Here is a 22,093-nt window from a genome sequence, read left to right on the forward strand (position 1 = left end):
ACTCGCTAGGAGACGCTTTTCGTTGCGAGTAGAGTTGCGGTGTTCTATACGGTAGGAACTTCTGTTGCAGCAGCAGGGGAAAGTTCTCCCCCCAAACCTGTCCAGGCTCCACCTCCATGTGTGGAGATTGAGCGGCGGCAGTTGACGTCATTTGGCCTGCCTCCCGAAGTCTGTGATGTTATCTTGGCAGCCAGGGGTCCCTCCACTAAGACCTTATACACCTGCTGATGGAACAAATTTGTGGCATGGTGCACAGCGAGTCCCTTGTTGGATACTATTTTCTTGAGGGCATTACTCATCTTTTTCCGCCTGTTCCCTTCGTAATGCCCCAGTGGGCCTTGAACTTGGTTCATACATATCTTATGTGCGCTCCCTTTGAGCCGCTGCATAACTGTCCTCTCAGGCTTCTATCTTTGAAAACTGCCTTTCTGGTGGCCATCACCTCTGCGTGCAGGGTGAGTGAGCTACAAGCTCTTTCTTCAAAGCCTCCCTTTCAGGCTGTTCATTCGGACAAGGTTGTCCTCAGAACTAAACCTTCCTTTCTTCCCAAGGTAGTTACTTCTTTCCACATTGGCCAAACCATCACTTTGCCTACCTTCTTTCTGCCTCCACATCCTTTGAAAGAGGAAGAGAGGCTCCACCAACTGGATCCAAAACTGCGCTTTCCTTCTACTTGGTTCACACCAAACATGTCCGGGTGGACAACTAGCTCTTTGTTGGTTACGTGGACACCAAGAAAGGTCGGGCTGTGCACAAACAGATCATCTCCATGGGTCATTCTGTGCATCAAAGCTTGCTATTCTTTGGTAAAGAAGGAGCATCCAGTGGGACTGAGCGCCCATTCGACCTGAGCGACAGCAGCCACCACTGCTTTGGGACGGGGAGTACCCCTTACTGACATCTGTCAGGAAGCTACATGGGCATCGCTGCACACATTCAGGAAACACTACTGCCTGGGCAGCCAAGTCCGGAGAGACAGCTTCTTTGGCCGTTCTGTTCTCCAGGACTTTCTGGTGTGAGTTTAGTTTGCAGTCCACCTCCGGGGTTGGTATTGCTGTGGTATCTATTCTAAGGTAAGGAATCTATAACTAATACTTTCAGATGAACAGGTTACTTACCTTTGGTAATGATATATCTGTAAGAAACATAGGTGAGTTATAGATTCCTTACCGCCCCACCCATCCTCCCCATTCTGCAAACTGACTTTTAGGGTAAAGGACTTCCTTTCAGGGCCCTAGTTTTGTGCACCATTGGTCAGTGTCTTGCATGGCTTTGCGCTTCTGGGGTGGAAAGTCGTGTACAGAACTGACGTCAGTGCACAAGAGTGGCGTCTATGTAGCTACCGTGACATCATTCCGGTCACCACAATGCCAACCACGAACGCGGAGTCAACCGACGCCACCTTCCAACGCGCAGGGGTACTTGTGACAAAAAACTTTCTGGATCCAGTCTGACGCCTGGGATATATAACTAACCTATGTTTCTTACAGAGATATTGTTACCGAAGGTAAGTAACTTGTTCTACTAATGCAAGCATGGACATTGAGCCTCCTAGTTTGGTAGTTAAAAACAGTCACTAACTGGGTGAAGTGGGACCCTTGTGTTGCGGTGTCATGCACCTGCTTCACTATTCATAGCTACGCACCTGACTCCAGGAAGGGGACAGAGTTAACGGGATTGCAAGCTGGACGCTGAGAGTTCCTTTAGACCCGGAAAATTACCCAGGGTTGGAATGGTTTCCCTGGTAATTATCAAGGGGATTTGTAATGGAAGGTTGGTTGTCCCTGATAATTTCCCATTTTATCCAATCTCCAGGTGAAATGTACCAGATCAGCGTTAAATTCACGGACCATGTAATTCTAATGCTGCTTGCAAAAGGATTTAGCAATCCTGTTGGAATTAATGAAAAGTTCTCGAATGAGATAGGGTCTGAAAAATTCCTAAAAGGTTCCCCGGACCAATTGATTGTCTCCATGTGACGGATAGTCTTGACTCTGACCAAGCATATGCTCTTGACATGTTTTTTTGTGTTTATTTAACAGCCTTCTCAGCGCATTTCTAGTGAATGTTGGCACAAAGCATTCCTTCTGAATTTAAAAAGTATACTTTTCTGATGATAACTCCATGAGTGAACAGATATAGTTACCATATGATCCTAATTTGTTTCCAGATTGTTGGGCACCAGATGCTACTCAATTGCAGCTAAAACATCTCAAAATGTCCCTGGTTTGGACCCTAAAAATATTTTACATTTTTCATTAAAAAATACCATTGCCTGAAAGTGAAAAGATCTCTAATTTGTCAGGAAAGACACTTTGTTTCATCTGAATATGCGTTCAATTTGGAATGTTAATAAAGAATTAACTGAGACCATAAATCTGTCAGCTTTCTCCCAAACAAGCCGCATGGTGCCATATCGTGAAACTAGTTTACACGTAAAAATGGTCTTCAATAGAACTACATATGCTTGTTGTTTGTAAATCGTTTCTTGTGCAGCAGAATATTAAAAACATTCCTCTAGTCTTGTGTGCTAAATATGCCCCTAATTTGACTAACAATCCTCATTGCCTGAGATATCATACTGAAGGTAGTGGCAACTCTCTAAACCATTGGGCATCAGAAGAAACCAACATTTTCTGTATCCAGCTCCAGAAAGTGAATCATGCTATATTATTAAAGGGCAACCACTTTTACAGAATTTATAAGTAAAGAAACAAAAACACTCAAAAAATGCAAAGAAAATGCAATTCTATATATTCTAAGATAGCAATTAGTAAAATATGTAATTTAAAAATACTCTTATTCAGCTTTTTTCTACTGGCCCCTTACGACGAGACTGCCATAGCATTTTATACTGCTCCCGCTCGAGCAAAAACAAATGCAGTCAGACAACTAAAATTGCTTATTTTTCATTATATGTAAAATATCAAATTACCTTCCCTGTTACTGGAGCCTTGAGCTCTTCTTGAAGGAGCATTATGAGCACCCCTTTTTGACTAGCCCTTAAAACTGATCACTTAAAAACGATTCCTTAAATTGCCATTTTGAGACTGGTCTTTTGCAGGCACATGCCTCAAAGGAAAAACTGGTCGCAAACGGGCAGATTCTCAGAATCTGCCCCTTTGCCACCGGTATTTTTGCATTTGGGATGCATCATCCCAAATGCAAAAATTGCAATTTAAGGAATCTCTAAATTGCGATCCCTTAAATTGCGATTTCATTTAAGGAATTCCAAATTGAGATTCCTTAAATGCAATGCATTTAAGTAAGAAAAATGCGATTTTGCTAATCGGAGTAGCAAATTACCATGAAGTTGAACTTCATGGTAATTTGCAAAAACTTTGGAAAATGCACTTTTGTGCATTTTTCAAAGTTTCATGTTGCGCACTCACTTGCCCTTAGGGCATGAGTGTGCAACATTTGTGCCCAGATCAATTTCAGGGGTGCAACAGGGTGTCATTTTGACACACTTGTACCCTTAATATTGCATGAGCAATTTGCAAGTACCTACTGGTACTCACAAATTGCTCATGCAATCTCCAATTCATTCCTATGGGCATGGAGGCCCATGGGAATGAATGGAACAGCATTCCTTAATTGCGACTAGCAATTTTGCGAGTAGCAATTAAGGAATGTGTAGGAATCTCTATTTTTATAGCGATTCCTACATGCAAAGGCTTTTGCGATTCCTAAATAGCGATTTCGTAAAAATCACTATTAAGGAATCGCAATTCCTTCTGTTGATGCATGTGGCAGTTGGTCCCTTAACGGTGCCCTCAATTTAATGATTTCTGCAAGTCTTTATAAGTTAGTAATTTTCTTGGTGTCTGTCTTTCGTAGGCACGACAACAGCACAGAAGTGTCCTTTATCCCAGGTCGAGGGCAGCTCACAAGCACCCCTACCCACAACAACCTGCACTCAACATCTCAAAGACCCCTTGGAAATGGACTTGGCCCCTGCAGGCTGAAGGTCCATGTACGGTCTCCTGAGGTAAGTAGTGCCTCTTTACAATGTGTACCACACCCCACACTGCCACTCTTCCGCTACCCACCCGAAACCTGTTTTCAACGTGGACACTTGCCATGTTATATGTCCCCTCACCTCCCTGTGGGGATAACCAGTGATATTCCTCTTCATTCCGAGCTGCATGCCACGTGCTACGCATTCCACGTTAGCAGGGCCGTTTGCACTACAATAGCGGGTAAACATGGCGTTTGCATTTCTCGGGAGCACACCAGCTTAATTAATGAGGTACATCTGGTGTCCGGTTAGACTTTTACCTTTGTATCACCTTTGTATCCATCGTATGCAATGTTTTACTAATTAGGGTACTTCAACTGATTTACTGATTTAATGATTGACTTTGTGGTATTTCATACAATTGTGTCTACATGTATTCCATTATTATTTTTACGCCTGATTTACAGTTATCAGTACAGGGTTTAATATCAGTTTTTACTTTCTTACGGAGTGGTGTTGACAAGTCCTGTTTTCATGTCTATGATTTAAATAGATATAACCAATGTCTTTCAAACATGTTCTCCACGTGATGAAGAAGTCTTCACGGCGAAACGTTTGTGGAATAAACAGCACTACGTACATACCGGTGTCTGCCTCGTTCATGCCCTGAGAGCGTACTTTACTGACTTTGTTGCTCTAATTAATATATATATATATATATATATATATATATATATATATATATATATATATATATATATATATAGATAGATAGATAGATAGATAGATAGATAGATAGATAGATAGACAGACAGACAGACAGATAGATAGATAGATAGATAGATAGATAGATAGATAGATAGATAGATAGATAGATAGATAGATAGATAGATAGATAGATAGATAGATAGATAGATAGATAGATAGATAGATAGATAGATAGATAGATAGATAGATAGATATATGTAGATAGAGAGCGAGAGAGAATTGAGATAACGAGAGAGAAAGAGAGAGAGATGGTGAGAAAGGTATATAGAGATAGCAAGAGAGAGACATAGAGACAACAAGAGATAATATATATATATATATATAGAGAGCTAGGGAGAGAGAAAGAGATAGCGACAGAGAGATATATAGAGATAGCAAGAGAGCGCGAGAGCGATATTGTGATAGACAGATAAAGAAAGCGAGAGCTAGATAGAGAGAGAGAGAGAGAGAGAGAGAGAGACAGAGTGAGAGATGTTTTTTGCTAAACTGTTTCTGAGTGGCATCCTTAAGCTTAAGGGCAACTCGTAAACATATCTTCGAACAGCAGGCCAGCCGTGAAGGATTGCACCGTCATTAGAAGATAAATATGGGTCTGCAAGTTTGGAATTGGTCCAAAACTTGTCATCAGCAGGAGAGATTCATCATTGGAAACCGGCCCGACCTTTTCAGACCCACTGAAGGGCTTGGATATAAACATTAAATTAACACTTTTGAAGTATTGAGCTAGCAGTTAAATTGACCCCATTGATGGGGGAGACTTGGCGCAGCACAAGAATTACGACTCCCACCATGCAGTAAGTATTTACTCACCTGCGAGTGCGAGGCCCACTAAAGGGCTAATTAATTGTAAGGCATGTAAAAGGAGTAAATGTGTGCTGTGCAGAATCCATGACTGGCAGTTTGTATTTCCCTATGAAGAAGAAGCAGGAGCTTTGAAAGGCATCAGGGATGTAATTTTATTGAAAAACAAGAGCCAGTTTCAGCAATCAATGGTTTTTGCTAAACTGTCTCTCGTGAAGTGGCATCCTTAAGCTTCAGGGCAACTCGTCTATGTATATATATATATATATATATATATATATATATATATATATATATATATATATATATATATATATATATATATATATATATGTATATATATATATGTATATATGTATATATATATATATATATATACACACATATATATATACAAACAACAGCTCACAATATCTACCCCTTACATGCTCATATATATAGGAAAAGAGAGAGAGAGATAACGAGAGAGAGAGAGAGGGGAGATATTGAGAAAGGTATATAGAGATAGTGAGAGAGAGAGAGAGGAGATATATATATATATATATATATATATATATATATATATATATATATATATATATATATATATATATATATATATATATATATATCTCTCTCACCACACTCCTCCAAAGAAAAAGCAGAGGCTGCATTAGGGGATATCACGGACGCATCTTTATTCAGCAATACACTACTTGGTGAAGTTCGGCAAAAGTTTAGCCTTCTTCAGCGCCTGGAGTGTTTCAGGAGGTGTGGGCGCAATCGTAGCTTAAAAATGTTCTGCCGCACACCGATAGGTTGTAATCCGCTCCGCCCCCAAAGCTGATGCCTTGGCTCACCTGCTGTTATACACCTGATGTGTGGAGGCGACAGGTCCCAGAATGCTGTTTCATAACACGGTGAGTAATGCAGGGGTAATCTGTTACTTGTGCGGGCTGATAGGAATCATGATATTGCTCGCACCAATATCCTACGTACCGCCTGAACTCTGGTGTCTCCTTGAATCCCCAGACAGAATCAAACTCTGAGGCACAGGAATCCGAATGGTGGGGGCAAGTCCAGTAATCCAGCTAGTTCAACGCAGAGTAAAATTTCTCCAACACCGCTCTGTCTTCTCCTGACCCCGGAGGTGGGCCTGGGAACATCCAGTCCCCTGGAAATGCGAGAAGTACGCTGCACCAGATGCCAGCAAGTCCCAAGCCAATTTAGCGATGCGGGGGCCTCTGTAGCGCGTCGCTGGCTCACGCACACAGTTTCTCAGCACACACCTCCAAATATATATATATATATTATCTACTGGCGGTCGCCAGTTGGTATATATAGTTAGGATTTTTTTGAATAGGGATTTCTGAAAATTCTATGTTGAATAATTTTGGCGTTAATGGACGGAATTGGTTGAAATTTTCAGGAAAATGGCACATTTTGTTTCTGAGCGTCCCCTGAAAGTTTTGGGGGGTTTCGTCAAGTGGGAGCCGAGAAAAAAGTGGGGTCCCAAAACGTGTTTTTAACATTGAGTTTTCCATAGGGCGGTTGGACTCACTTTTAGCTCGAACGTCTGAATGGATATCCACAAAACTTGGCAAAATTGTAGGGACTAGTAGCCCGATGTGCCTTTGCTATGTCTCAAGATATATGCTCCAGTGGTTTTTACGAAAATTAACTTTGAAAAATATATATTGGGCTACATTGGGCTATATATATGTTAGAGCCCAAATGTAGCCCAATGTAGCCCAAAGATGGCCACCAGAGACAAAAGAGCCCAAATGTAGCCCACATATCAGCCAGATGTAGCCCAACTATAGCCCAATGACAGAATGTCCCAGAGTGTTCTAAAGAACAACTAGAACGCTAACAGTCTTACTTATGACAAAAGTATGGCACACCTGAAGTCATCTTGATTGGAATAAAGTGGTAACACTTAATACATTTAATTTGAAAAGGAACAAAATGAGGGGTTTCATTTTGCCATAGAAATGTTATATATTGCGAACAAATGCCTTTGAAAAAGAGACATTCTCGAAACGCGTCAGGCAGGACGCAAGGCTGTTTTATTTACTGGCATGTGAACTTTGTCCATACCTCGAATTAAAGGCTGGTAACCTTACATTCCTGTTCGTGTGCTTCTCCATGGGAGTTACCTGGCGTTTTGAATAAATAAGGCGGCGTCCCCGGCCGCGGAGGATGCACCACCCCGGAATCACAGGGGGGCCACGAGTTACAGATGCTACAACTCGGATGCGGAGCGGAAATGGAGGATTAAGGACAAACTCTATTGCTGGGCTTATTTTGAGCCTAATTGAACAGCGATAAGTGCGCCGAATTATGGAGGACATTGTGTGTTGACTACAACTCCCAGAATGCTCAAGCAACCCAGAATCGTTATAGCCTCATTGGGAGGCGGGCCATGCAGCAATTATATCAAGGGAGTCATCAACTGCCACAGCACGCTCCTTGCGAACAAATGCCTTTGAAAAAGAGACATTCTCGAAACGCGTCAGGCAGGACGCAAGGCTGTTTTATTTACTGGCATGTGAACTTTGTCCATATCTCGAATTTAAGGCTGGTAACCTTACATTCCTGTTCGTGTGCTTTTCCATGGGAGTTACCTGGCGTTTTGAATAAATAAGGCGGCGTCCCCGGCCGCGGAGGATGCACCACCCCGGAATCACAGGGGGGCCACGAGTTACAGATGCTACAACTCGGATGTGGAGCGGGAATGGAGGATTAAGGACAAACTCTATTGCTGGGCTTATTTTGAGCCTAATTGAACAGTGATAAGTGCGCCGAATTATGGAGGACATTGTGTGTTGACTACAACTCCCAGAATGCTCAAGCAACCCAGAATCGTTATAGCCTCATTGGGAGGCGGGCCATGCAGCAATTATATCAAGGGAGTCATCAACTGCCACAGCAAGCTCCTTGCGAACAAATGCCTTTGAAAAAGAGACATTCTCGAAACGCGTCAGGCAGGACGCAAGGCTGTTTTATTTACTGGCATGTGAACTTTGTCCATACCTCGAATTAAAGGCTGGTAACCTTACATTCCTGTTCGTGTGCTTCTCCATGGGAGTTACCTGGCGTTTTGAATAAATAAAGCGGCGTCCCCGGCCGCGGAGGATGCACCACCCCGGAATCACAGGGGGGCCACGAGTTACAGATGCTACAACTCGGATGTGGAGCGGGAATGGAGGATTAAGGACAAACTCTATTGCTGGGCTTATTTTGAGCCTAATTGAACAGCGATAAGTGCGCCGAATTATGGAGGACATTGTGTGTTGACTACAACTCCCAGAATGCTTAAGCAACCCAGAATCGTTATAGCCTCATTGGGAGGCGGGCCATGCAGCAATTATATCAAGGGAGTCATCAACTGCCACAGCACGCTCCTTGCGAACAAATGCCTTTGAAAAAGAGACATTCTCGAAACACGTCAGGCAGGACGCAAGGCTGTTTTATTTACTGGCATGTGAACTTTGTCCATACCTCGAATTAAAGGCTGGTAACCTTACATTCCTGTTCGTGTGCTTCTCCATGGGAGTTACCTGGCGTTTTGAATAAATAAGGCGGCGTCCCCGGCCGCGGAGGATGCACCACCCCGGAATCACAGGGGGGCCACGAGTTACAGATGCTACAACTCGGATGTGGAGCGGGAATGGAGGATTAAGGACAAACTCTATTGCTGGGCTTATTTTGAGCCTAATTGAACAGCGATAAGTACGCCGAATTATGGAGGACATTGTGTGTTGACTACAACTCCCAGAATGCTCAAGCAACCCAGAATCGTTATAGCCTCATTGGGAGGCGGGCCATGCAGCAATTATATCAAGGGAGTCATCAACTGCCACAGCACGCTCCTTGCGAACAAATGCCTTTGAAAAAGAGACATTTTCGAAACGCGTCAGGCAGGAGGCAAGGCTGTTTTATTTACTGGCATGTGAACTTTGTCCATACCTCGAATTAAAGGCTGGTAACCTTACATTCCTGTTCGTGTGCTTCTCCATGGGAGTTACCTGGCGTTTTGAATAAATAAGGCGGCGTCCCCGGCCGCGGAGGATGCACCACCCCGGAATCACAGGGGGGCCACGAGTTACAGATGCTACAACTCTGATGTGGAGCGGGAATGGAGGATTAAGGACAAACTCTATTGCTGGGCTTATTTTGAGCCTAATTGAACAGCGATAAGTGCGCCGAATTATGGAGGACATTGTGTGTTGACTACAACTCCCAGAATGCTCAAGCAACCCAGAATCGTTATAGCCTCATTGGGAGGCGGGCCATGCAGCAATTATATCAAGGGAGTCATCAACTGCCACAGCACGCTCCTTGCGAACAAATGCCTTTGAAAAAGAGACATTCTCGAAACGCGTCAGGCAGGACGCAAGGCTGTTTTATTTACTGGCATGTGAACTTTGTCCATACCTCGAATTAAAGGCTGGTAACCTTACATTCCTGTTTGTGTGCTTCTCCATGGGAGTTACCTGGCGTTTTGAATAAATAAGGCGGCGTCCCCGGCCGCGGAGGATGCACCACCCCGGAATCACAGGGGAGCTACGAGTTACAGATGCTACAACTCGGATGTGGAGCGGGAATGGAGGATTAAGGACAAACTCTATTGCTGGGCTTATTTTGAACCTAATTGAACAGCGATAAGTGCGCCGAATTATGGAGGACATTGTGTGTTGACTACAACTCCCAGAATGCTCAAGCAACCCAGAATCGTTATAGCCTCATTGGGAGGCGGGCCATGCAGCAATTATATCAAGGGAGTCATCAACTGCCACAGCACGCTCCTTGCGAACAAATGCCTTTGAAAAAGAGACATTCTCAAAACGCGTCAGGCAGGACGCAAGGCTGTTTTATTTACTGGCATGTGAACTTTGTCCATACCTCGAATTAAAGGCTGGTAACCTTACATTCCTGTTTGTGTGCTTCTCCATGGGAGTTACCTGGCGTTTTGAATAAATTAGGCGGCGTCCCCGGCCGCGGAGGATGCACCACCCCGGAATCACAGGGGGGCCACGAGTTACAGATGCTACAACTCGGATGTGGAGCGGGAATGGAGGATTAAGGACAAACTCTATTGCTGGGCTTATTTTGAGCCTAATTGAACAGCGATAAGTGCGCCGAATTATGGAGGACATTGTGTGTTGACTACAACTCCCAGAATGCTCAAGCAACCCAGAATCGTTATAGCCTCATTGGGAGGCGGGCCATGCAGCAATTATATCAAGGGAGTCATCAACTGCCACAGCAAGCTCCTTGCGAACAAATGCCTTTGAAAAAGAGACATTCTCGAAACACGTCAGGCAGGACGCAAGGCTGATTTATTTACTGGCATGTGAACTTTGTCCATACCTCGAATTAAAGGCTGGTAACCTTACATTCCTGTTCGTGTGCTTCTCCATGGGAGTTACCTGGCGTTTTGAATAAATAAGGCGGCGTCCCCGGCCGCGGAGGATGCACCACCCCGGAATCACAGGGGGGCCACGAGTTACAGATGCTACAACTCTGATGTGGAGCGGGAATGGAGGATTAAGGACAAACTCTATTGCTGTGCTTATTTTGAGCCTAATTGAACAGCGATAAGTGCGCCGAATTATGGAGGACATTGTGTGTTGACTACAACTCCCAGAATTCTCAAGCAACCCAGAATCGTTATAGCCTCATTGGGAGGCGGACCATGCAGCAATTATATCAAGGGAGTCATCAACTGCCACAGCACGCTCCTTGCGAACAAATGCCTTTGAAAAAGAGACATTCTCGAAACGCGTCAGGCAGGACGCAATGCTGTTTTATTTACTGGCATGTGAACTTTGTCCATACCTCGAATTAAAGGCTGGTAACCTTACATTCCTGTTCGTGTGCTTCTCCATGGGAGTTACCTGGCGTTTTGAATAAATAAGGCGGCGTACCCGGCCGCGGAGGATGCACCACCCCGGAATCACAGGGGGGCCACGAGTTACAGATGCTACAACTCGGATGTGGAGCGGGAATGGAGGATTAAGGACAAACTCTATTGCTGGGCTTATTTTGAGCCTAATTGAACAGCGATAATTGCGCCGAATTATGGAGGACATTGTGTGTTGACTACAACTCCCAGAATGCTCAAGCAACCCAGAATCGTTATAGCCTCATTGGGAGGCGGGCCATGCAGCAATTATATCAAGGGAGTCATCAACTGCCACAGCACGCTCCTTGCGAACAAATGCCTTTGAAAAACAGACATTCTCGAAACGCGTCAGGAAGGATGCAAGGCTGTTTTATTTACTGGCATGTGAACTTTGTCCATACCTCGAATTAAAGGCTGGTAACCTTACATTCCTGTTCGTGTGCTTCTCCATGGGAGTTACCTGGCGTTTTGAATAAATAAGGCGGCGTCCCCGGCCGCGGAGGATGCACCACCCCGGAATCACAGGGGGGCCACGAGTTACAGATGCTACAACTCGGATGTGGAGCGGGAATGGAGGATTAAGGACAAACTCTATTGCTGGGCTTATTTTGAGCCTAATTGAACAGCGATAAGTGCGCCGAATTATGGAGGACATTGTGTGTTGACTACAACTCCCAGAATGCTCAAGCAACCCAGAATCGTTATAGCCTCATTGGGAGGCGGGCCATGCAGCAATTATATCAAGGGAGTCATCAACTGCCACAGCACGCTCCTTGCGAACAAATGCCTTTGAAAAAGAGACATTCTCGAAACGCGTCAGGCAGGACGCAAGGCTGTTTTATTTACTGGCATGTGAACTTTGTCCATACCTCGAATTAAAGGCTGGTAACCTTACATTCCTGTTCGTGTCCTTCTCCATGGGAGTTACCTGGCGTTTTGAATAAATAAGGTGGCGTCCCCGGCCGCGGAGGATGCACCACACCGGAATCACAGGGGGGCCACGAGTTACAGATGCTACAACTCGGATGTGGAGCGGGAATGGAGGATTAAGGACAAACTCAATTGCTTGGCTTATTTTGAGCCTAATTGAACAGCGATAATTGCGCCGAATTATGGAGGACATTGTGTGTTGACTTCAACTCCCAGAATGCTCAAGCAACCCAGAATCGTTATAGCCTCATTGGGAGGCGGGCCATGCAGCAATTATATCAAGGGAGTCATCAACTGCCACAGCACGCTCCTTGCGAACAAATGCCTTTGAAAAAGAGACATTCTCGAAACGCGTCAGGCAGGACGCAAGGCTGTTTTATTTACTGGCATGTGAACTTTGTCCATACCTCGAATTAAAGGCTGGTAACCTTACATTCCTGTTCGTGTGCTTCTCCATGGGAGTTACTTGGCGTTTTGAATAAATAAGGCGGCGACCCCGGCCGCGGAGGATGCACCACCCCGGAATCACAGGGGGGCCACGAGTTACAGATGCTACAACTCGGATGTGGAGCGGGAATGGAGGATTAAGGACAAACTCTATTGCTGGGCTTATTTTGAGCCTAATTGAACAGCGATAAGTGCGCCGAATTATGGAGGACATTGTGTGTTGACTACAACTCCCAGAATGCTAAAGCAACCCAGGATCGTTATAGCCTCATTGGGAGGCGGGCCATGCAGCAATTATATCAAGGGAGTCATCAACTGCCACAGCACGCTCCTTGCGAACAAATGCCTTTGAAAAAGAGACATTCTCGAAACGCGTCAGGCAGGACGCAAGGCTGTTTTATTTACTGGCATGTGAACTTTGTCCATACCTCGAATTAAAGGCTGGTAACCTTACATTCCTGTTCGTGTGCTTCTCCATGGGAGTTACCTGGCGTTTTGAATAAATAAGGCGGCGTCCCCGGCCGCGGAGGATGCACCACCCCGGAATCACAGGGGGGCCACGAGTTACTGATGCTACAACTCGGATGTGGAGCGGGAATGGAGGATTAAGGACAAACTCTATTGCTGGGCTTATTTTGAGCCTAATTGAACAGCGATAATTGCGCCGAATTATGGAGGACATTGTGTGTTGACTACAACTCCCAGAATGCTCAAGCAACCCAGAATCGTTATAGCCTCATTGGGAGGCGGGCCATGCAGCAATTATATCAAGGGAGTCATCAACTGCCACAGCACACTCCTTGCGAACAAATGCCTTTGAAAAAGAGACATTCTCGAAACGTGTCAGGCAGGACGCAAGGCTGTTTTATTTATTGGCATGTGAACTTTGTCCATACCTCGAATTAAAGGCTGGTAACCTTACATTCCTGTTCGTGTGCTTCTCCATGGGAGTTACCTGCCATTTTGAATAAATAAGGCGGCGTCCCCGGCCGCGGAGGATGCACCACCCCGGAATCACAGGGGGGCCACGAGTTACAGATGCTACAACTCGGATGTGGAGCGGGAATGGAGGATTAAGGACAAACTCTATTGCTGGGCTTATTTTGAGCCTAATTGAACAGCGATAAGTGCGCTGAATTATGGAGGACATTGTGTGTTGACTACAACTCCCAGAATGCTCAAGCAACCCAGAATCGTTATTACCTCATTGGGAGGCGGGCCATGCAGCAATTATATCAAGGTAATCATCAACTGCCACAGCACGCTCCTTGCGAACAAATGCCTTTGAAAAAGAGACATTCTCGAAACGCGTCAGGCAGGACGCAAGGCTGTTTTATTTACTGGCATGTGAACTTTGTCCATACCTCGAATTAAAGGCTGGTAACCTTACATTCCTGTTCGTGTGCTTCTCCATGGGAGTTACTTGGCGTTTTGAATAAATAAGGCGGCGACCCCGGCCGCGGAGGATGCACCACCCCGGAATCACAGGGGGGCCACGAGTTACAGATGCTACAACTGGGATGTGGAGCGGGAATGGAGGATTAAGGACAAACTCTATTGCTGGGCTTATTTTGAGCCTAATTGAACAGCGATAAGTGCGCTGAATTATGGAGGACATTGTGTGTTGACTACAACTCCCAGAATGCTCAAGCAACCCAGAATCGTTATTACCTCATTGGGAGGCTGGCCATGCAGCAATTATATCAAGGGAGTCATCAACTGCCACAGCACGCTCCTTGCGAACAAATGCCTTTGAAAAAGAGACATTCTCGAAACGCGTCAGGCAGGACGCAAGGCTGTTTTATTTACTGGCATGTGAACTTTGTCCATACCTCGAATTAAAGGCTGGTAACCTTACATTCCTGTTCGTGTGCTTCTCCATGGGAGTTACCTGGCGTTTTGAATAAATAAGGCGGCGTCCCCGGCCGCGGAGGATGCACCACCCCGGAATCACAGGGGGGCCACGAGTTACAGATGCTACAACTCGGATGTGGAGCGGGAATGGAGGATTAAGGACAAACTCTATTGCTGGGCTTATTTTGAGCCTAATTGAACAGCGATAAGTGCGCCGAATTATGGAGGACATTGTGTGTTGACTAAAACTCCCAGAATGCTCAAGCAACCCAGAATCGTTATAGCCTCATTGGGAGGCGGGCCATGCAGCAAATATATCAAGGGAGTCATCAACTGCCACAGCACGCTCCTTGCGAACAAATGCCTTTGAAAAAGAGACATTCTCGAAACGCGTCAGGCAGGACGCAAGGCTGTTTTATTTACTGGCATGTGAACTTTGTCCATACCTCGAATTAAAGGCTGGTAACCTTACATTCCTGTTCGTGTGCTTCTCCATGGGAGTTACCTGGCGTTTTGAATAAATAAGGCGGCGTCCCCGGCCGCGGAGGATGCACCACCCCGGAATCACAGGGGGGCCACGAGTTACAGATGCTACAACTCGGATGTGGAGCGGGAAAGGAGGATTAAGGACAAACTCTATTGCTGGGCTTATTTTGAGCCTAATTGAACAGCGATAAGTGCGCCGAATTATGGAGGACATTGTGTGTTGACTACAACTCCCAGAATGCTAAAGCAACCCAGGATCGTTATAGCCTCATTGGGAGGCGGGCCATGCAGCAATTATATCAAGGGAGTCATCAACTGCCACAGCACGCTCCTTGCGAACAAATGCCTTTGAAAAAGAGACATTCTCGAAACGCGTCAGGCAGGACGCAAGGCTGTTTTATTTACTGGCATGTGAACTTTGTCCATACCTCGAATTAAAGGCTGGTAACCTTACATTCCTGTTCGTGTGCTTCTCCATGGGAGTTACCTGGCGTTTTGAATAAATAAGGCGGCGTCCCCGGCCGCGGAGGATGCACCACCCCGGAATCACAGGGGGGCCACGAGTTACTGATGCTACAACTCGGATGTGGAGCGGGAATGGAGGATTAAGGACAAACTCTATTGCTGGGCTTATTTTGAGCCTAATTGAACAGCGATAATTGCGCCGAATTATGGAGGACATTGTGTGTTGACTACAACTCCCAGAATGCTCAAGCAACCCAGAATCGTTATAGCCTCATTGGGAGGCGGGCCATGCAGCAATTATATCAAGGGAGTCATCAACTGCCACAGCACACTCCTTGCGAACAAATGCCTTTGAAAAAGAGACATTCTCGAAACGTGTCAGGCAGGACGCAAGGCTGTTTTATTTATTGGCATGTGAACTTTGTCCATACCTCGAATTAAAGGCTGGTAACCTTACATTCCTGTTCGTGTGCTTCTCCATGGGAGTTACCTGCCATTTTGAATAAATAAGGCGGCGTCCCCGGCCGCGGAGGATGCACCACCCCGGAATCACAGGGGGGCCACGAGTTACAGATGCTACAACTCGGATGTGGAGCGGGAATGGAGGATTAAGGACAAACTCTATTGCTGGGCTTATTTTGAGCCTAATTGAACAGCGATAAGTGCGCTGAATTATGGAGGACATTGTGTGTTGACTACAACTCCCAGAATGCTCAAGCAACCCAGAATCGTTATTACCTCATTGGGAGGCGGGCCATGCAGCAATTATATCAAGGGAATCATCAACTGCCACAGCACGCTCCTTGCGAACAAATGCCTTTGAAAAAGAGACATTCTCGAAACGCGTCAGGCAGGACGCAAGGCTGTTTTATTTACTGGCATGTGAACTTTGTCCATACCTCGAATTAAAGGCTGGTAACCTTACATTCCTGTTCGTGTGCTTCTCCATGGGAGTTACTTGGCGTTTTGAATAAATAAGGCGGCGACCCCGGCCGCGGAGGATGCACCACCCCGGAATCACAGGGGGGCCACGAGTTACAGATGCTACAACTGGGATGTGGAGCGGGAATGGAGGATTAAGGACAAACTCTATTGCTGGGCTTATTTTGAGCCTAATTGAACAGCGATAAGTGCGCTGAATTATGGAGGACATTGTGTGTTGACTACAACTCCCAGAATGCTCAAGCAACCCAGAATCGTTATTACCTCATTGGGAGGCGGGCCATGCAGCAATTATATCAAGGGAGTCATCAACTGCCACAGCACGCTCCTTGCGAACAAATGCCTTTGAAAAAGAGACATTCTCGAAACGCGTCAGGCAGGACGCAAGGCTGTTTTATTTACTGGCATGTGAACTTTGTCCATACCTCGAATTAAAGGCTGGTAACCTTACATTCCTGTTCGTTTGCTTCTCCATGGGAGTTACCTGGCGTTTTGAATAAATAAGGCGGCGTCCCCGGCCGCGGAGGATGCACCACCCCGGAATCACAGGGGGGCCACGAGTTACAGATGCTACAACTCGGATGTGGAGCGGGAATGGAGGATTAAGGACAAACTCTATTGCTGGGCTTATTTTGAGCCTAATTGAACAGCGATAAGTGCGCCGAATTATGGAGGACATTGTGTGTTGACTACAACTCCCAGAATGCTCAAGCAACCCAGAATCGTTATAGCCTCATTGGGAGGCGGGCCATGCAGCAATTATATCAAGGGAGTCATCAACTGCCACAGCACGCTCCTTGCGAACAAATGCCTTTGAAAAAGAGACATTCTCGAAACGCGTCAGGCAGGACGCAAGGCTGTTTTATTTACTGGCATGTGAACTTTGTCCATACCTCGAATTAAAGGCTGGTAACCTTACATTCCTGTTCGTGTGCTTCTCCATGGGAGTTACCTGGCGTTTTGAATAAATAAGGCGGCGTCCCCGGCCGCGGAGGATGCACCACCCCGGAATCACAGGGGGGCCACGAGTTACAGATGCTACAACTCGGATGTGGAGCGGGAAAGGAGGATTAAGGACAAACTCTATTGCTGGGCTTATTTTGAGCCTAATTGAACAGCGATAAGTGCGCCGAATTATGGAGGACATTGTGTGTTGACTACAACTCCCAGAATGCTCAAGCAACCCAGAATCGTTATAGCCTCATTGGGAGGCGGGCCATGCAGCAATTATATCAAGGGAGTCATCAACTGCCACAGCACGCTCCTTGCGAACAAATGCCTTTGAAAAAGAGACATTCTCGAAACGCGTCAGGCAGGACGCAAGGCTGTTTTATTTACTGGCATGTGAACTTTGTCCATACCTCGAATTAAAGGCTGGTACCCTTACATTCCTGATCGTGTGCTTCTCCATGGGAGTTACCTGGCGTTTTGAATAAATAAGGCGGCGTCCCCGGCCGCGGAGGATGCACCACCCCGGAATCACAGGGGGGCCACGAGTTACAGATGCTACAACTCGGATGTGGAGCGGGAATGGAGGATTAAGGACAAACTCTATTGCTGGGCTTATTTTGAGCCTAATTGAACAGCGATAAGTGCACCGAATTATGGAGGACATTGTGTGTTGACTTCAACTCCCAGAATGCTCAAGCAACCCAGAATCGTTATAGCCTCATTGGGAGGCGGGCCATGCAGCAATTATATCAAGGGAGTCATCAACTGCCACAGCACGCTCCTTGCGAACAAATGCCTTTGAAAAAGAGACATTCTCGAAACGCGTCAGGCAGGACGCAAGGCTGTTTTATTTACTGGCATGTGAACTTTGTCCATACCTCGAATTAAAGGCTGGTAACCTTACATTCCTGTTCGTGTGCTTCTCCATGGGAGTTACCTGGCGTTTTGAATAAATAAGGCGGCGTCCCCGGCCGCGGAGGATGCACCACCCCGGAATCACAGGGGGGCCACGAGTTACAGATGCTACAACTCGGATGTGGAGCGGGAAAGGAGGATTAAGGACAAACTCTATTGCTGGGCTTATTTTGAGCCTAATTGAACAGCGATAAGTGCGCCGAATTATGGAGGACATTGTGTGTTGACTACAACTCCCAGAATGCTCAAGCAACCCAGAATCGTTATAGCCTCATTGGGAGGCGGGCCATGCAGCAATTATATCAAGGGAGTCATCAACTGCCACAGCACGCTCCTTGCGAACAAATGCCTTTGAAAAAGAGACATTCTCAAAACGCGTCAGGCAGGACGCAAGGCTGTTTTATTTACTGGCATGTGAACTTTGTCCATACCTCGAATTAAAGGCTGGTAACCTTACATTCCTGTTTGTGTGCTTCTCCATGGGAGTTACCTGGCGTTTTGAATAAATTAGGCGGCGTCCCCGGCCGCGGAGGATGCACCACCCCGGAATCACAGGGGGGCCACGAGTTACAGATGCTACAACTCGGATGTGGAGCGGGAATGGAGGATTAAGGACAAACTCTATTGCTGGGCTTATTTTGAGCCTAATTGCACAGCGATAAGTGCGCCGAATTATGGAGGACATTGTGTGTTGACTACAACTCCCAGAATGCTCAAGCAACCCAGAATCGTTATAGCCTCATTGGGAGGCGGGCCATGCAGCAATTATATCAAGGGAGTCATCAACTGCCACAGCAAGCTCCTTGCGAACAAATGCCTTTGAAAAAGAGACATTCTCGAAACACGTCAGGCAGGACGCAAGGCTGTTTTATTTACTGGCATGTGAACTTTGTCCATACCTCGAATTAAAGGCTGGTAACCTTACATTCCTGTTCGTGTGCTTCTCCATGGGAGTTACCTGGCGTTTTGAATAAATAAGGCGGCGTCCCCGGCCGCGGAGGATGCACCACCCCGGAATCACAGGGGGGCCACGAGTTACAGATGCTACAACTCTGATGTGGAGCGGGAATGGAGGATTAAGGACAAACTCTATTGCTGTGCTTATTTTGAGCCTAATTGAACAGCGATAAGTGCGCCGAATTATGGAGGACATTGTGTGTTGACTACAACTCCCAGAATTCTCAAGCAACCCAGAATCGTTATAGCCTCATTGGGAGGCGGGCCATGCAGCAATTATATCAAGGGAGTCATCAACTGCCACAGCACGCTCCTTGCGAACAAATGCCTTTGAAAAAGAGACATTCTCGAAACGCGTCAGGCAGGACGCAATGCTGTTTTATTTACTGGCATGTGAACTTTGTCCATACCTCGAATTAAAGGCTGGTAACCTTACATTCCTGTTCGTGTGCTTCTCCATGGGAGTTACCTGGCGTTTTGAATAAATAAGGCGGCGTACCCGGCCGCGGAGGATGCACCACCCCGGAATCACAGGGGGGCCACGAGTTACAGATGCTACAACTCGGATGTGGAGCGGGAATGGAGGATTAAGGACAAACTCTATTGCTGGGCTTATTTTGAGCCTAATTGAACAGCGATAATTGCGCCGAATTATGGAGGACATTGTGTGTTGACTACAACTCCCAGAATGCTCAAGCAACCCAGAATCGTTATAGCCTCATTGGGAGGCGGGCCATGCAGCAATTATATCAAGGGAGTCATCAACTGCCACAGCACGCTCCTTGCGAACAAATGCCTTTGAAAAACAGACATTCTCGAAACGCGTCAGGAAGGATGCAAGGCTGTTTTATTTACTGGCATGTGAACTTTGTCCATACCTCGAATTAAAGGCTGGTAACCTTACATTCCTGTTCGTGTGCTTCTCCATGGGAGTTACCTGGCGTTTTGAATAAATAAGGCGGCGTCCCCGGCCGCGGAGGATGCACCACCCCGGAATCACAGGGGGGCCACGAGTTACAGATGCTACAACTCGGATGTGGAGCGGGAATGGAGGATTAAGGACAAACTCTATTGCTGGGCTTATTTTGAGCCTAATTGAACAGCGATAAGTGCGCCGAATTATGGAGGACATTGTGTGTTGACTACAACTCCCAGAATGCTCAAGCAACCCAGAATCGTTATAGCCTCATTGGGAGGCGGGCCATGCAGCAATTATATCAAGGGAGTCATCAACTGCCACAGCACGCTCCTTGCGAACAAATGCCTTTGAAAAAGAGACATTCTCGAAACGCGTCAGGCAGGACGCAAGGCTGTTTTATTTACTGGCATGTGAACTTTGTCCATACCTCGAATTAAAGGCTGGTAACCTTACATTCCTGTTCGTGTCCTTCTCCATGGGAGTTACCTGGCGTTTTGAATAAATAAGGTGGCGTCCCCGGCCGCGGAGGATGCACCACACCGGAATCACAGGGGGGCCACGAGTTACAGATGCTACAACTCGGATGTGGAGCGGGAATGGAGGATTAAGGACAAACTCAATTGCTTGGCTTATTTTGAGCCTAATTGAACAGCGATAATTGCGCCGAATTATGGAGGACATTGTGTGTTGACTTCAACTCCCAGAATGCTCAAGCAACCCAGAATCGTTATAGCCTCATTGGGAGGCGGGCCATGCAGCAATTATATCAAGGGAGTCATCAACTGCCACAGCACGCTCCTTGCGAACAAATGCCTTTGAAAAAGAGACATTCTCGAAACGCGTCAGGCAGGACGCAAGGCTGTTTTATTTACTGGCATGTGAACTTTGTCCATACCTCGAATTAAAGGCTGGTAACCTTACATTCCTGTTCGTGTGCTTCTCCATGGGAGGTACTTGGCGTTTTGAATAAATAAGGCGGCGACCCCGGCCGCGGAGGATGCACCACCCCGGAATCACAGGGGGGCCACGAGTTACAGATGCTACAACTCGGATGTGGAGCGGGAATGGAGGATTAAGGACAAACTCTATTGCTGGGCTTATTTTGAGCCTAATTGAACAGCGATAAGTGCGCCGAATTATGGAGGACATTGTGTGTTGACTACAACTCCCAGAATGCTAAAGCAACCCAGGATCGTTATAGCCTCATTGGGAGGCGGGCCATGCAGCAATTATATCAAGGGAGTCATCAACTGCCACAGCACGCTCCTTGCGAACAAATGCCTTTGAAAAAGAGACATTCTCGAAACGCGTCAGGCAGGACGCAAGGCTGTTTTATTTACTGGCATGTGAACTTTGTCCATACCTCGAATTAAAGGCTGGTAACCTTACATTCCTGTTCGTGTGCTTCTCCATGGGAGTTACCTGGCGTTTTGAATAAATAAGGCGGCGTCCCCGGCCGCGGAGGATGCACCACCCCGGAATCACAGGGGGGCCACGAGTTACTGATGCTACAACTCGGATGTGGAGCGGGAATGGAGGATTAAGGACAAACTCTATTGCTGGGCTTATTTTGAGCCTAATTGAACAGCGATAATTGCGCCGAATTATGGAGGACATTGTGTGTTGACTACAACTCCCAGAATGCTCAAGCAACCCAGAATCGTTATAGCCTCATTGGGAGGCGGGCCATGCAGCAATTATATCAAGGGAGTCATCAACTGCCACAGCACACTCCTTGCGAACAAATGCCTTTGAAAAAGAGACATTCTCGAAACGTGTCAGGCAGGACGCAAGGCTGTTTTATTTA

The 22,093-nt window shown here is 46.3% G+C and overlaps 1 protein-coding gene across 1 annotated transcript in view; it reads left to right on the top strand.

Annotated features, from left to right (window-relative positions):
* Positions 1 to 22,093, top strand: part of LOC147685423 (syntaxin-binding protein 4-like) — a 986,001-nt gene that overhangs the window by 306,179 nt on the left and 657,729 nt on the right. Inside the window, exon 9 of the mRNA XM_086939786.1 lies at positions 3,841 to 3,991. Within this exon, the coding sequence (XP_086795912.1) occupies positions 3,841 to 3,991 (151 nt within the window). The remainder of the gene's footprint in view (positions 1 to 3,840; positions 3,992 to 22,093) is intronic.

Source organism: Lissotriton vulgaris, chromosome 10 (genome assembly GCF_964263255.1).
Source record: "Lissotriton vulgaris chromosome 10, aLisVul1.2, whole genome shotgun sequence".
NCBI classification, from domain to species: domain Eukaryota; kingdom Metazoa; phylum Chordata; class Amphibia; order Caudata; family Salamandridae; genus Lissotriton; species Lissotriton vulgaris.